General features: G+C 51.2%; 1 protein-coding gene across 1 annotated transcript; it reads left to right on the top strand.

Annotated features, from left to right (window-relative positions):
* The first annotated feature begins 338 nt into the window (after positions 1 to 338).
* On the top strand, positions 339 to 1,902 carry PRR9 (proline rich 9). The gene is made up of 2 exons (XM_077155657.1): positions 339 to 361; positions 817 to 1,902. Exon 2 carries the CDS (start codon positions 837 to 839, stop codon positions 1,140 to 1,142), a length of 306 nt encoding a protein of 101 aa, XP_077011772.1. The 5' UTR covers positions 339 to 361; positions 817 to 836; the 3' UTR covers positions 1,143 to 1,902.
* Positions 1,903 to 16,122: the final 14,220 nt, after the last annotated feature.

The following is a 16,122-nucleotide window of genomic DNA, read 5'->3' as shown; positions in this document are numbered from 1 at the left end:
TCTCACCACATCCTGGACCAGTGTGGGCAGACAAGGGGCCCCAACTCTGGCTTAACAGACCGAGATAACACTTTACGAACATTCTTTTCCTGCTGCCTCTGATGAGAGATCTGAGGGGAGCCCCTCCCTGCTGAGGTCGGTGAGGACCCAGTGGCCACAGTGAAGACTGATTAACAGGCATCCCAAGCAGTGACTCAAACCACCAGCAAGTTCACAGGAAGCTCGTTATGGTGACCCCGCAATTAGGGCCTCAGCCCACGTGGCCGGTCAGCCCTGCCCCATGTGGGGCCAAGCACGGTATAAAAGTCCTCACCTCTCTAGGCTCCACAACCCAGTCTCTGCTGAGTCTTATTGAAATCAGGTAAGTGAGGACACCTGTGCCCTCTCGCTCCTGGGCTGCCCTGCATCCAGGATTCTCTTCTGTTCTCTTCCTCCCAGGGCTGGCTCTACTTCCTACTGATTTCTGAAGTGCTTTGCCGTTTATTTTGCCTTCGAAACCATTCTAGGTATTCTATCTTTCTGGTCTCTTGCACCTGATTTTTAAGAGAATTAGATATAGGGAAAGACTGTGGCAGACTGAAGTTTAAGGATATAGACGGCCAGACAAAATCTATGAGAATAAGTCCCATCTAGAAGATTAATGACATAGGAAGCTGAGGTGAAAGTAGGAAAAATCAAGAAAGGATGAGAAGCAATAGAAACAAGTACTTAGGGTTAATAATCATTCACACTGCCTTCTCCACTCTCACCCTTCATCGCCCAGCCCCCTCTCTGGCACTTTTGATGAGATACTTTAAAGTCGTGTGTGTTTTTCAGGTTCTGCAAACCACCTGAGGATGTCCTTTCATGAGCAGCAGTGCAAGCAGCCATGCGTGCCCCCTCCATGTCTCCAGGAGACCCAAGAGCCGTGTCAGGCAAAGGCTGAGGGGGTGTGTCTCCCCGCGTGCCAGGATCCCTGCCAAGAGAAGTGCCCGGCCCAAATTCAGGAGGTGTGTCTTCCTCCGTGTCAGGAGCTAATCCAAGAAAACTGCCCACAGCAATGCCAAGACCAGGGCCCACCTCAGTGTGCGGAGCCGTTCCAGGAAGTATCCCAAGTAAAATGTGTAGAAGTTTGCCCACAGCAAGTCCCAGAAAAGTGCTAACCCCCTGTCGAGGGGAAGTAGCTGCTCCTGGTGCTATCTGGGTCAAGAAGATGGTCAACAAATGAAACCCCACCCAGCCCACGCCATGGTGACGTTCTCCTGCGGGCACCTCTGTGCGCCCTGTGCCTTCCTGCCTCTCGACTTCCTCAGCGTCCCAGGACTTTGTCTGTGTCTGTGAAGACAGTTCTTTCTGTGTGTCTGTCAGCCTCTGTGAATAAGCATCGTACTCGGCAGTCTGCTAGAAGGTCTTAAATGTAGGAATAGCGCACTTACCAGGGGAGACCATAGGAGCCTAGCACAGCTCTCTGGGGGCAAAAAACCACCCCGCACTGGGTGTGTGACAGACAAAGGTGCCTTAGTTCATCTTTCAGAGGGTCACGTTCTCATTCGAGCCTCAAAAACCAGCTGAATTTCTGTGGACTTTGCACCCACGGCCACCATTATCACCGCTACCACTATGGGAGCTGAGAAGAGACTGGTGACATTGAGAAAATTGTAAGATTGGATAATTTCATCCCTGCGTCCTAGAAAGAACAGCAAATAGTTGGACATTGGAATATGGGTTATGTTTTTAAAACGTTGGTTAAGACTATGTAAGTGATTGAATCCATATAGCCAATGAGGGAAGCCTAGAGGAGGCCCAGTTGATTCGTGCGCCCCAGAGCTGTCTGCTTTGGCTCCTTAGCTTGCACCACGTTCGCTCGGTAGAGATGTGATTTGTCTGTGTGATTCTGGCTGGTCAATGCGCCAGCTTCCTTGCCTTCTTCTCCCTGGTAAAGGTAAACTATGTAATAAATCTGATCCTAAAACCGATATCAGGCCTGATGTGTTCTTTCCTGTCCACCCCCCAACAATGTGCACATAAGACAGCACTGAGGACGGTGCGCCCCCACCCCACCCCACCCCACCCCACCACCACACAGCAATGCTCGCCTACGCACACACTGCATGCATGAGAAAGTCCATCGAGTGGATACGACCTGCCCACACTCTATACTTTTGATCCAGGGTTCTTCCCGCGGCAGCATCTTTCCTCTCTGATCCTTGCCTTCCGGGGAAAAGAGATGAAATGGGGAAGGGGAAGATGCGTGAAAGAAGGGCTCTCAAATCAATCCTTATTGCCTCCAAAGCACAGTACCTCGGTCAGAGCAAAGAAATAAGCGTACCTCTCAGATGGTACAGGCTCAAGGACCAAAACTGTCTGCCCTGCCAACTGGCAGGGTTTCAGGAATGCCAGGCAGCCTGAGTTACCTCCTTGGGCCCTATTTCCCCTCCAGCGGTGGAGGAAACACAAGCCCGGTGGAGCCTGGTGCCTCAACCATCGGGCTGAACAGAGGGCCTTTTGCCACCGGGATCGCCCCAGTCTCTCCATCTTGGAGATTTTCTTAAGTGCAAGGGAACTGGAAAGTAATCTGGGGGAGAGTTCGAGAAGCAGCCCATGAAGCCACCGTGCACCAGCTGTGTCAGCAGACGCCATGCCAGGCCCTGGGCTCTAGGCAGCTTCTCCAGTTCTCCAGCCTTAGCAGGGTCCTTTATCAGAGTAAGGAGAAATTTTCAGAGATATCAGGGAGCTTGTCTGGTCTCACAAAACTAGTGAGTGGCGAAGACAGGATTGTAACCCTAGTCAGTCCCTCTCACTCTAGAACTGAGCTCTTCTTTCATGAAGGGCCCACAGCACCCAGAAGGGATTTCTGGAAGCTGTCTTCTCCTCACTCACTCACCCACCAGGCATGGTGCAGGTGAGACAGTGCTGAGCCCGGGGAGGCGGACGCCCAGTGCAGAGAGCCGCCTGTCCATTCCACAGGCCACACATGCCCAGGAGCCGTCCTGCACTTCCTGGGTCCCTAACATCCCCAGGTGCTGAACCGCAGTCCTCTCGCTCCCTACCTGCTTGGGATAGGTTTTCTCTTCCTTTTTTTTTTCTCTTTGATCTTTGAATAAACCAGCTCCTCCCAGGGCCCCAGCCTAAAGAGAGGCTACGGGAGGCTGAGGGAGACTCACAGACACCTCCAGCCTGGCTCAAATCCAGCAAATATCTTTGTTCTCCAGCAGCAGAGACATGCACAGATCAGAATCCAAGCTCAGACACGCCGACGCTGAGAGAAACCACGGGGCTAGCAATGAAGAAGCGCCCAAACTTCTTGGAGAAAGGAGCCACCCGCTGATTAGAGAGGGCCTCAGCAGGGCCCACGCATGCGGCAGGGGGGAGGGGACAAGCCTGCAAAGCTCCACGGGTGGGGGATAAGAGGCAGCCGGCCTCCATCAGCCTGGTCCTGGGAATGCTGGCCCCATCCCCGGGCTCTCAGGGCGCCAAGCCAGCCCTGCCGTGTCTCCTGCTGGGTCCTGGGCCCTGACAGTTGTCACCCCGCCATGGGCCGAGCCTGGGGGACCCCCGAGCCCACAGCCAGACTCCCCAGCTGTGTGCACCGCTGCTGATGCTTTTCTGCCAGGGGAAGGGCACTGCCCAGAGAGAAGCAAAGATGCCCTGGGCAGGCTGGGCAGGCCGCCCCGAGCAGCAGATGGGAGGGAGGGTCCTCAGTAGCTCAGTGTGTGGGGACACCACAAGCAGAGAAAGGGCACGGACCCACAGGTCTTCTGAGGTGGGTGGGCAGGTGCCCTCGACCATTCAGCGGGTGGTTCCAGAGAACCCGCCACGTGCACAGCCCTGGGCACCGTGATGGGGCGGGAGGGGTGCGAGTGGCCGCCTGAAGCACTCTCCTATTGGAAAGCACTAAAGTGTGCTCCCTGCAGGGAAGGCAGCAGGAGACCTGTCCTTGAGCAGCTTAGGGGCTCTCATGAGGGACTGGATTTCAGCAAGGCGCCAAAGGACGGAGTTGAGACCAAGTTACAAAGGAAAGGAGGAGGGTCGGGAAGTGTGGTGAAGTGGCTTCCCTAGGTTTGGCCACTTTTGTAAAATACCTTTGGGACCCACAAATATTTTAGTCCTCAGCAGCACCTTCCAGAAATCCCTCACTGCCTCCCAAATGGAATCTTTCCAGCAGAGCTTTAGCATACATTGCACCCCCTTATTTTTTGTTTCTCTGTCATCTGGACCCCCTTTCTCTCCTAGGCCCAACTGATCCAACTGCCCCGTGTGCATGCATACCTGACAACTCATCACAGTGTCCTTTCTGCATGCACCTGCCTCTCTCCACTCCCAGAATTCTCCTGCTGCTTAATTCATCGGTCTCAAACCCACCCTCCAAGAAGCTTTCCATGATGCCAAGCCTATTTCTTAAACACACAAAAATTATTAGACAGCTACACACACCACTTTACTCCTGCACTGGTCTGGAGCTCCTCGGAGCTGCCTTGTGCATAGCCTGTGTCTCCTGTTAAGAGAACCCCAGAAGACAAGGTCTGGAGGCAGCCACAGGGAATCTGAGACACTCTCACAGCTGACCAGTCCACATGCCCTCCGTGGCAGGTCCCACGGGGCTCTACTGGCCTCTGGGATTGCCTGAGGGGCCTTTTTTATTGATAGGGTGACAAACCATCCAAGTTTGCTCATCGGCTGAGGTGTCCTTTCAGTTTCAAAATGGGACAGGCCCAGGTGACTGAGGACGCGTTGGTCACCCTAATTGAGTGCATGCATGCACAAGGCATAACGCTTTGTGCTACGGTGACAAAGAGGGAAAGCAGAGAAGACACGCCATGCTGGAGAAATGCATAGCCCAAGGTTGGAGCAAGACGAATCTTTCTGAAAATGTGAAGCCCAGAAGGCTTAGTGCCCACTCCCTGTGCCCCTCCCCTGCCCATAGCCCCATTGTGTGTGTGTGTGTGTGTGTGTGTGTGTGTGTGTGTGTGTGTGTGCGTGGTGAGCAGTGGAAGACACTAGATTGACAGGAAGGTAGCAAGCCCAGCTCTGTATAAACACAAACCAGCAAGTCCTGCCCCAAGGGCAGTGGGGGGGGGGGGAAGCCAGTGCCTCCTGCTGGCCCCCCTCCATCATTAGCCTTGGGAGGAGGCCTGGCTTTGGCTGATGGGCAGTAGGTCTGGACTCATCCACTCCTCTTCCTTCTTCCCATGGGCACTGGCTTTACATCTGGAGATGCTGGAAGGAGAGACGGATGGGCCAGCAAAGCCCCTCCAGCTCCCCCAGCTCCCCCCGTCCCACGACAAGCCATCCCTCTCTGACCCCTTTGCTCGTCCCAACAGCACCATCTGCTGGCCGTGGAGAGACCTGCGCCTCTGCGGGCCCCACCCTGCCAGGCCTGAGTTGGAAACAGCTGCCCAGGCTGGCCAGAGCGATGGAGATGCAAGGTCTAATGGAGGCAGGAAGGCTATGTGGGACTGAGTGAAATAACCCAGGGTGTGGGGGCAATATGAATGGAGTTCAGGAGCCAGGCTCAGGAATCAGGCTACCTGAGCACAAATCTAGATTCCACCACCTCTGTCCTTCCCTCGGGAGATATTTACTGGGGGCTCCTATGTGCCCAGCACTGTGTCGAGCCCTGAAGGCACAGTAGAGAGCCAGATGCATCGAGGCCCTGCCTCACAGGGCTCATATGAAGTGGGGAAGACAGACAAAAAGCAACTAGGCAAATACATAAATAAGAACTTCTCAGGCAATAAAACCTATGTGTAAAATGAACCAGGGTGATGAGAGCGTGACAGGGGAGCAGGGAGCTCTTCAGCAGGACTAGTCTGAAAAGGCCTGTCTGAGAAGGTGTATCTGAGTGGGGGTGTGAATTACACGAAGGTGCCAGGGAACAGTGTCAGGGCAGACGGAACAGCGACCGTGAAGGGAGCGATGCCAGTCAGGTCACCCTTGGGGCCTCAATCTGATGCCACACTTAAAGGTGGACACCAACAAACTCTTAGAGCTCTTCCAAGCGATAGTGAGCAGAAGGCCAAGGCCTCTGGACCCCTTGCCATGTAAACCGTGGCTGAAGGCCGTGAGGTCTCACCTGGAGATGAGAAGACTTAGGAGGCAACTGATGGTGACCTACAGATCCTTCAAATGCTGACAGGAAGGCAATGGATTCATCCTTCATAGTCATAGGGGGAAGAGCATGGACCAACGGGTTCAGGGAACAGGAAGGCAGATTTCTGCTTCTATCAGGAATAAAATTGTGTGGCAATAAAATGGCCTGTTCAGGCAGTAGTGAGTTCATCATCATTGAAAATATGCAATCAGAAACCAAATAACTAGCCAAGAAGGCTGTAGAAAGTTTGAACCACATTTTTAAAAATAGGAAAAAAAATTTTTAAGTCCAACTACTCTTGTCTTTGAATTGCTTGGGGGTTACTACAAGCTTTGTTTCTCTCTAAATGCACTAAAACATCCTTTGTCGGTCACACAGGGAAGAGACCTCTGCTCCAGAGGCCCTAGTCCGGGAACCTCCAGGGCACAGCAGGAGAAAACCAGCTATTGCGTGCAGAAGGGGTTCCCTCAGGTCCAGAGTGGATGTGAGCAAAGATGTAAAATAAAAGTCCCTGCCTCCCCTCTCAGTTTGCCCCCCAAATTCACAGCACCAGGGGCCCAGGACTCTCTTCCCCTACAATTACAATGAACTGAGAAAAAGCAAGCTAAGTTATTAGTGAAAACATCCTGCTCTTCCCGAGAGGAAGCCATGGAGAAGTGTGGATTCATAACTACTTACGTTGCATTCCATGATAATAAAAAATACTTGAGCATCACCAATAACTATATGGAAACCACATTATTATTCATCAAAGAAATGCAAATTAAGACCTCAACAGAGCACCACAGCACACCCACTGGTGTGGCTAAAGTGAAAAAGACGCAGAATATACAGTGTTATTGCGGTCGGGGAAGTGTGGTGCAACCAGATTGGAAAACTCTGTGCAATAACTACTGAAGCCAAACATGTGCCTCCCCAATGCCAACAACTCCCCCCCAGGCATAAACCCTTCACGTGGTCATCAAAGGTCAAATATTAGAACGTTCGTTGTTCTATTATTCATAAAAGCCAAACACCGGAAGCTACCCCCAATGCCCATCAATGGATAAACAAATTGTGGTATATTCACGCAATAGATTACCATACGAAATGCACATAAATGACCTACAACTATATACAAAACAATGGGGATGAATCCCACAAACATAAATTAAGTAAAGGAGAAAAACAGACTCATAAGCATTTACTAGTTTGGATTATATGAAATTGCGTTTGTGAAGGTCAAAAACGGTTTAATATTGACAATTTCATATGGTTCAGCCTTAAACATACTATATGATTCCAATTATGTAAGTGCGAAACCTGAAAAAATAAATCGATTTGGTAGAAGTTAGGAAGTGGCTCCTGTTGAGTTGGGGCTGGCTGCAGGAACTGGATGCAGGAGGGGTCTCTGTGGGCCGGCGATAGCTTGTTCCGTGATCTAGTTTGGTGCTGGCTACCTGGCTGTGTTCAGTTTATGAAGATTCACCAAGCTGAGCATTGCAACGTGCTCTGAAAGTATATCATCCTCCAAAAAACAGCTTAAAATTCCATTTGAGCTTGTCACCTAAAATATGTGCATGTGTAGATATTTATCCGCTTGTTTATTTTTAAAAAGCATAGGGGCTATTGTGCTAGTGTATATGTTAGGAAACAAACACAAAAGGTAGGATGAGATAAAAATAAATATAGAAAGAAGTTCTGGTGCTTCCTTCCTGGTCAAGTTGGATGGTTTGAAGTACTTGCAGCAGACAAGCAGGTCTCTCTGGTAGGGGTTACTCAATAGCTGTAGGCGTTGGGTAGATCCCCGAGCCTTGGTTTTGGCACCCCCAAAAGTGAAATGAGACCATGCACCCGCACTCCTCCTGGATGGCTATCCTCAGGATCAAACGGATGACATTTGTGAAAGTACTTTGTGAATAGTAAAATATAAGAGATTATTACAATTATTACTGTTAGCGTAGGGTTGGTTCTCATTTATACACGCCAATGGAGGGACTAGTCCTGTCACAGATGCACAGAATTGTGTTTAAAATAGCTCAAGATTTCAGGCAGAGTGTTCCCCAATGCTAAAATTGTGAACTATCTGCCAGGGAAGGTTGTAGAGTCATTCCTGCACTAGACAGAGAGCAGAAGTAGTAGTAGTAGTAATAATAATAATAATAATAATAATGGCAAATATCATGTTCCAGATACTGTCTAAGCACTTTATGTGTATTAACTACTGTAACTATTATAATCCTTATAATAACCAAAAGAAGTAGGTCGTATTATTATCTCCATTTAATAGACAAGAAAGTAAGTCTCAGTGAAATTAAGTACTTATTCAGGATCATGGGAGTTACCCATCTCACATACAATAACTGACAAAACTGAGTTTAATCCCAGCTAGCTTGGCTCCAGTATCTGTGCTTTTAACCACTGCATCAGGAAGGGATGCTCTCCACTTTGCTTTCCAAAGCTGATGCTAAGATTCAATAGCCCTTCCCATTCAGTAAAGTTCAGTCTGCTATCAAAATGAACTTCCTTCATTCACTTATTACTCAACAAAGATTTTTTTATTACATGGGCAGGCACCGGGAACCGAACCCAGGTCTCCGGCATGGCAGGCAAGAACTCTGCCACTGAGCCACCATGGCCCACCCTCAACAAAGATTTTTGAGCACCTAGCCCTTGTCAAGCCCTCTATTGGGTGCTGGGGATACACGACTGAGTAGAGAAGACAATCAGTAAAATAAATATGTGCAAAACACGTGTGTAATTCTAAATTTTGTTACATTCTATAAAGGAATGTTTCAGCGTATACAAAACATTGAATCAGGTAAACTAATTTAGACTAGAAGGCAGGAAAAGTTTTCTATTAGCAAATAAACTTTGATCTGAAGCTGGAAAGATAATAGGAGCTACCCAGGTCAAAGGAAGAAGTAAACCAACTCCAGACAGGGAAAACACGTCTGAAGGTTCTGACTGGGAAAGAGCACGCTCCTTGCCCCTCTGGGTGGGAGGATGGGCTGAGGGGCAGAGTGCTCCGAGGTGGTGATGGGAGGCCATATAGAAGGAAGCTAGATTCCACAAGAATTTCTAGACCACATGGAGGATCGCGACCTTTATCCCAAGGGTAATGGGAAGCACTGAACATTTTTAAGCAGAGGAGCATGACGATTAAATTTGCATTTTGTATCATCACTCTGTTTGAAGTGTGGCAAATGGATTGATAGGGAGTGAGCACCGCTTGAGAGGGCCAGTGAGGAGGCTGTGGCTGTCTAGTCCAGGTTTGCAGAGTGAGCTTTGGTAGCTGCAGCCATCATTTGTGGAACTGGGAAAACTGGTGCAGGAACAGGTTTGGGGAAGTCGGGAGAAAGGGAAGATCAAGAGTTGAGTTTTCAACCTATTAATTTTGAAATGCTTGTAGAGCATCAGGCAGAGATGGTGAGGAAGCAGCTGGATCTCACTGAGTGAGGGGCTCAGGAAGAAGTAGGAATGGAGATACGCAGCTGGGAGCCACCATCACGTGGGTGTCACAGGAGCTTCAGGGGTGTTAGATGACCCAGCACAGGGCACAGACTGAGAAAAGGGGAGGATTTAAGGACCATTTCCTGAGACATTCCAACAGTTACAAGTTAGATAAAAGAAGGGACCTTGACAAACAAGATTAAGAAGAAGCAGTCAATGATTTAAGTGGAAATTCATGAAGATAAGGCATTGAAGAAGTCAAGGGAAGCTGAAGGAGATCAGCAATGCTGAACGCCGCTGGGCGGGGGAGGAACTCAGACCGGGCGGCCGTGAGGACAGGAGTAGGGGTGGGAGGTCCAGCCAGGCCAGTCACCCGGTGATTTCTCAAGTGCAAGGCCCACGTCTCCTCCAATTCTGCATTTCTGAGGCTCGGCGTTTGCCACCGTCCCTGACACATGACCAGGTCCCAGGAAACGGGAACACGTGAGTGAACGCATGATTAAGGAATTGAGGACCAAAACGGCAAAATGATTTGACAGAATTGTCCAACTAGTCAGTGCCAGTGCGTGAAGCTAGGTCAACTGATTCCAAAGCCGAATTCCAAGTCCAAAAATACAAGATTTAACGCAGGGGGAAATGTCTGTGATGATAAACTTTCAGTCGCGCTCAACATATTATTCGAGGCCTATAAAAGTTGTCTCTTAAACTAATCCTGCTGCTTTGGAGTACATTCAAAGATTGGGATGCGGAGCCAAGTACATTCTGTCCGATTCACCTGTCCAGAGGACAACGCCTGGGAATAGCTCCTGAAGCTGAGGGAGGGCACTATTTGGGTCCACATCCTTGAGTCTTGTCTAAGTTGGGTAGAAGATGAGAACACGCTGTCCGCACCATTTCGGATGGGACCTCAGTATCCTGGGCTTTAGTTGGGCCACGGGCGATGGTGGCAAGTGTGATCAGGGTCAAGGTGACTGGATGATGGTTTATAAGGAGCTGGAGGTGAGAAGGCACCAGGAGGGGATCTTTCCTCGGACCTAAATTGACTGGCAGGAGTGTCAGTCTCCTACGATCGCCTATGATCTCTAAAGAATCGGAATGATAAATGCCATCTACAGATCATTCATTGTATCTCCATACATTTAGCCATTCTTTCACTCAGAAATTTTACTGAGCATCTACTATATGTCATCCCTTCTTCTAAGTGCGATGAAACAAATAGATTAAAAAAGAAAACCCCTGTCCTTCTGGAGCTTTCACTCCAGAGGATCACCAAAGTTTCATTCCTTCATTCACTGAGCACTCACTCTGCGTCCATGCGCTCATGGGTCCCAGACCCTTCACAATAAGAGTCTTGGGGGTCATTCGAGCGAGGGGAGTGGAGAAGCCTGCACAGCCAATAAGGGGAACCAGTGAAAGAAGAGGAAAACTGAGTAGGCCCTAGAAAGATGAGAGAAGAGAGGTTTTCAAGAAAGAGAGAAAAATTGGGTGAAATCATACTAACAGGTCAAGAAACACAGAGACCGCTGCGGACAGGAATAGTTGGAGAGACAGCGAGCCACGGAATGAGTTAGAGAACAAAAGGGAAGTGTTCAAGTGAAGACAGCATGTGTGGAAAGTTCCTTTAAGCTGTTTGTGAAAATAAGCAGAGAAATGGGGGTTGAATAAGCAGAGGGAAAGCAAGAGTCAAGGAAACTTGTTATTGGCTGCTTCTTAGGATAAGCAATCCTGTGAAACGATTGGGTAGAGAGGGGAAGATTGACGGGAGAAGGGGAGTCCGAGGGCTGGAGCTCCCTGATACACGCAGTTCCTTTCTTTTCGTCATGGCACTTGCCTGCAGTGATACTTTCTGTCTGCTGCTCTCTGTGGGCTTTTCCCCGGAAGGTGGCCCTGGGAGGACATGCCCTCCGTGGGTCTCACCCACACTCCCCCATCCGGCGCACGGGGAGCACCAATCAGCACGTGTGAAGTCCTGGGGAGAAGGGGCATCACTGAGGGGTGATGGAGGGAGGACGGAGGAGCCATCAGCTGGGAAGAGGAGCAGGGAGCTGAGGGGATGGAGGGATGGGACAGTCATCCACAGAAGTGACCCATGGCCCTCACTTGGCCAAACTACTGGAAGTTCCAGAATATATCAGATCTCTGGACACCTGCCCTCTGCCGGGTTGTCCTTGCCCTACCTGTCTGCCAGTGAGACACCTTCAAGACCTGGCCCAAGTGTGGGTCCTCTGTGGATTGCTCCTTGAAATGCTGCCTCCTCCCTGGCAGGCTGCACTCGGCCACCTCCCCAGCGTCCCCACTGCCCTCCCCAGCGTCCCCACTGCCCTTCCCAGCGTCCCCACTGCACCTTGCTCACGGGCACACCATCCCTGGGAAGTGACCCCCTGGAAGCAGCGTGTGTGTGTGTGTGTGTGTGTGTGTGTGTGTGTGTGCGCGCGTGTGCATGGCCGCCTCCCCCTCTGGGCTGTGAGCCCGGGAGCAAGGACCTGTTCTTTCCACCCCAGCCCTCCCAAAGGGCTGCATGGAGCCCGGCACATGGTGAGTGCTAAATGCAGCTTTTTTGACTCGACTGCTTTGGTTTGCTGTTCAAAGCAAATCCCAGACCAGACCAAAGCTGCTTTGGGGCACAGAGACCTCACGGCTGCAGGTGGCTGGGTGTGGGCTGGCCAGCGCGAGGAGGGGCGTGGCTGAGCCGCTGCTTTCCAAAATGAGGCGCGAAGCCAACGCTGGAGCCCGGGCTCCCATTTACGGGCTCCCGTGGGCGTCCGGGCTCCTCCCAGGGCCCTGTGCCCCAGTTACAGGGCGGCCCCGCCTGGGCCTTTAATGCACAGAGGCTGGATTTGGTCCCAGCGGCATTTGGTCACGTTCCAGGCGGGGCTGAGCCGTGCCGTCCACCAGCCCAAACCTGCCTCGCTGCTCTCACCACGCCCTTCGGGAAGAGGAACCTCCTCCTCCTCGTCACCCTCGGGTCCTCTCACACAGGAGGTTTGCACATTGCATGTCTTCACACCCTCTGCCACACACACACACACACACGCACGACAGATGCACTCAAAGCGGTGGTCAGTGCCATGGCTGGCCCTGCCCCGGCAGAGGGGCCTCCAGTGAGGGGACCCTGCCTGCCTCCTTGCCCTGTGCCTGCCCTGTGCCCGCCGCCCTGTGCCCACCACCTGTGCCCGCCCTGTGCCCACCACCTGTGCCCGCCCTGTGCCCACCACCTGTGCCCGCCGCCCTGTGCCCACCGCCCTGTGCCCACCACCTGTGCCCACCGCCCTGTGCCCGCCCTGTGCCCGCCCTGTGCCCGCCGCCTGGTCACAGAGGCAGAAAGATGGGACGACTCTGCCCCTTGGGAACACACCACTTCCGCTTTACCCTGCCGCAGGGTCTCTGGTCTGAGGGTTGCGGGAGCCCCTTTCTGATTATTTGTCCCCTACCTCCAGAGAATCTCCAGTTTGAAGAAGGGACACGGCTAACCCCAGGGGGAGGCCAGGATGAGGGAAACAGCATCGCAGCAGGAAGGGAGGAGCCCGGTCTTGGCCTCAGCGTCACCCAACTCGAGGGATAAGGAAAGCCTCAGCAAACTCCCCATGCTATTGTCCCCACAAAGCTGTGTCCCCCATCGCACGCTCATGCGTCCTCACCCTGCCCAAACTGTGGTTTTTAAAATGATACGGTATAAATGCATAGCAAAGCAAATGCAAACCAAAACAAAAACCCTGACTTACTACTCCCATTTAAAGCGCCCTGTCCAAACTACGGTCCGATTTTTTCCAGCCATAGGCTGAGCTTTCCCCTGCGGTCAAAGCCAGGTGGAGGTGAGGACGTTGAGCCGTGATGTCATTACAGCCTAGCCCGTCTCCCATCTCCACCACCGCGTGCTTCCCCTGACCCAGTTCTCAACTCCAGAGCTCTGGTGTCAGAGGAGAAGCGGTGGTCAAGCCCCAGGGGTGGGAACTGTCCCACGTGCGCCCAGCCCTGGTGGAGCCTTCAGCAGGGCCGCCCCAGCCCAGCTCCCCAGACCTCACGGGGCTGCCCACAGGGCCGCAGCCACACGGGTGACGAGGCCGCCCGGCAGGGCTGACTCACAGGGAGAAGGGCCCCAGGTGCCTGGGAAAGGTGGGGACAGCTGCACAAGGGATTTTGTGACGGGCTGGGAGGAGCGGCCGGATGTGAGGCAGCAAGAAGGGTCTGTGGCTAATCACCACTGCGACGCGGGGCTTCCAGATGACAAATCCGCCCACTGCCAGTCCCTGGTGTCGCTAGACCAAAGGCGGGTGGATCTCGTTGGCTTCCCACCAGGGCCTCCAGTAGTATAAAAGCTCCACGCTCTGTTCAGCCTCAGCTGCAGAAGGAAGGATCACAGCCTGCCTGGTTCCCTTGGGGTGCCAGCTCTGGGGTGGGTGTGAGAGTGGGGATATAAGGCCGCTCAGTCCCCTGGTCTGCGAAAGGATGGGGTTGTACCAGACGGCCACTGAGCTCCCTTCTACATCTGACATCAAATGGCTCTACATGGGTGTTAGTGTTGAAGGGACCTTGGAGTGGGAAATAATCCAAACACATAAGAGACAACTAGAGTCACCCAGCACCCCCAAAGACAAGGTCCCAAGGGAAGTCCTGGTCTTCAGCTCCACAGCACAGGCCAGTGGCAAACTCTTGCACAAAGAATGCTTGGCAGCTGCCTCCAAATGTGAAAGTCACTCATGACGCTGGCATGGCATCCATTCATCTGCTCATTCACTCCAAAAAACATTTCACGAGCGCTTCTGTTTCTGGTATTGAACCAGGCTCGAGGAACTAAGAAAATAATAAAGTCACTGCCTTCCAGGGACTAAAAGCCTACCAGGGATGGCAGACCCAGAAGAGGGTAAATATGATGAGGGAAATACAATGTTAGAGAATGTCTAGCTTAAAATGTGGCCAGAGGAAGAAGGAACAACTCTGACCAGGTGGGTGAAGAAATGAATTCACAGAAGACAGAGTTGCTCAAGAGAAACTGCCCTTGGGACCTGAGTTTCAGCATGGCCTCTCGTCCACAGGACATACGGACTTTTGTGGAAGCTACTTGTGTTCTCAGTCTCCTTATTTATAAAATGAATATACTGAAGTACACAAAACTTTTGTCCAGCTCACAAAGTTCTGAACATCACAGACTCAATGACACCAAGCCCGGGCATGAACCCTAAAACCCAAATGTAACTCAATCTCTACCCATCAGAATCAGCATGGGTTCAGATACTGCATAAGCTTAGGTGAGACCTTCAGTCCTTAATGCCTGCCAGTGTCCAGGTCTCAACAAAACTGCAAGCTTTCAAGTGGTAAGACATTTCAAAGTGCTAGGAATGTGACAATATTTCAGCAACCCCTTCATAATAAAACTACTTTTTTTTAATAACACGTTTAGATAAAATGGATTTGTGTCATCCTGCCAGGCAGAATTGAAAGCTGGCTGGTGCAGCTCTAATATCATGTTTTAAGAAAGTCCTCAAGGGACAAGTTCCTAGAATTTAATTATTTCCAGAGAATTTGCATCGACAATTAAATTGAAAGCAAAATTACTGTCTTTGGCAAATCTCCTTCAAAACTTCAGTTGGTTAACACTCAATAGTTCCATGAAGCAAACTCGAGCATTGTCCTAGAAAGGGTGGGTTGAGGGTGGTGATGGGAGAGCATTTTGCAACTAATTCACAACAGAGGGGCTCGGAGAGAACCAGCCAGCTCAAAATGGAGGGAGCCTTGCAGAAGGTTTTCAGTAGACAGGGTGAACTTTTTGTTTTCAGGGTAAAATCATTCTGGTAATGCTGTGGCACAGAAGCTCTTCCAAATGGGTTACAGCAAATCCTAAGCTGCTTCCTACAGGAAGCCCAACCTCACTGCAGGTGGCACAGGTTAGAGGACTGGGTTGGCATCTCAGTTTCCTAAACAGACCCTCTATCCTGCTCCTTATTCCTCTGGTTTCCAAAGCAGATGCAAATACCCTTAAAAACACTTCAGGCAGTGCAGGCTCGATCTGAAGCTGTAAAACATCAGCCCCTCGGCTGTGCAGAACCCACCGGAAAGCTCAGCTGCAAGAACCAGACAGATTAACCATCGCGCTGCTCGTTGATGGTGCCACGTCGTCCTGTCCGTACATCAGCCTCACGGGAAACCCTCCTCCGCCTTGAGATTAGGGCAAAACCGTCTAGAGCTGTCACGTCAGACTAGACCTGAGCCCGGGCCGTCGGACTCCGCGCCTTCACTCCTAAGCAGGAGGACGTTCGTCTGAGGAAGATGCTGTGCCCCCACTCCTCTCCTCTAAGCTCTCTCCATGGGACTAGTTAGACGTCCAGTAGACTAGTTAAATGCATCCATCTAGCTGCTCAAAAATGGCCTTCACTGGACCAAAACAGCATGTCTGATGGGGAATCTCTGGAGGTTTTAATGAAAAGTGACCCTGGAACATCTCTGCAGTGCTACCACACAGAGCCCCGTGTCACCCAGCTCTCCTTTAAGCTCCCACTACAAGGATTCTTTCAAAAATACAAACTTACCTTGAGTAGCCAGTAAGTTTCTACCTTTCGGATATTGAGAGCTCTGTAACATTGTGATTTCCTCTCTTTCCAAACTACCAGGGTCTTAAAAAAAAG

This window comes from Tamandua tetradactyla, chromosome 4 (genome assembly GCF_023851605.1).
Source record: "Tamandua tetradactyla isolate mTamTet1 chromosome 4, mTamTet1.pri, whole genome shotgun sequence".
Lineage (NCBI taxonomy): Eukaryota > Metazoa > Chordata > Mammalia > Pilosa > Myrmecophagidae > Tamandua > Tamandua tetradactyla.
Note: the sequence above shows the minus strand (reverse complement) of the source record. Positions and strands in the feature narration are given on the sequence as shown.

Coding starts and splice junctions, on each gene's coding strand:
- PRR9 (XM_077155657.1), top strand. CDS start 837: ATGTCCTTTCATGAGCAGCAGTGCAAGCAGCCATGCGTGCCCCCTCCA.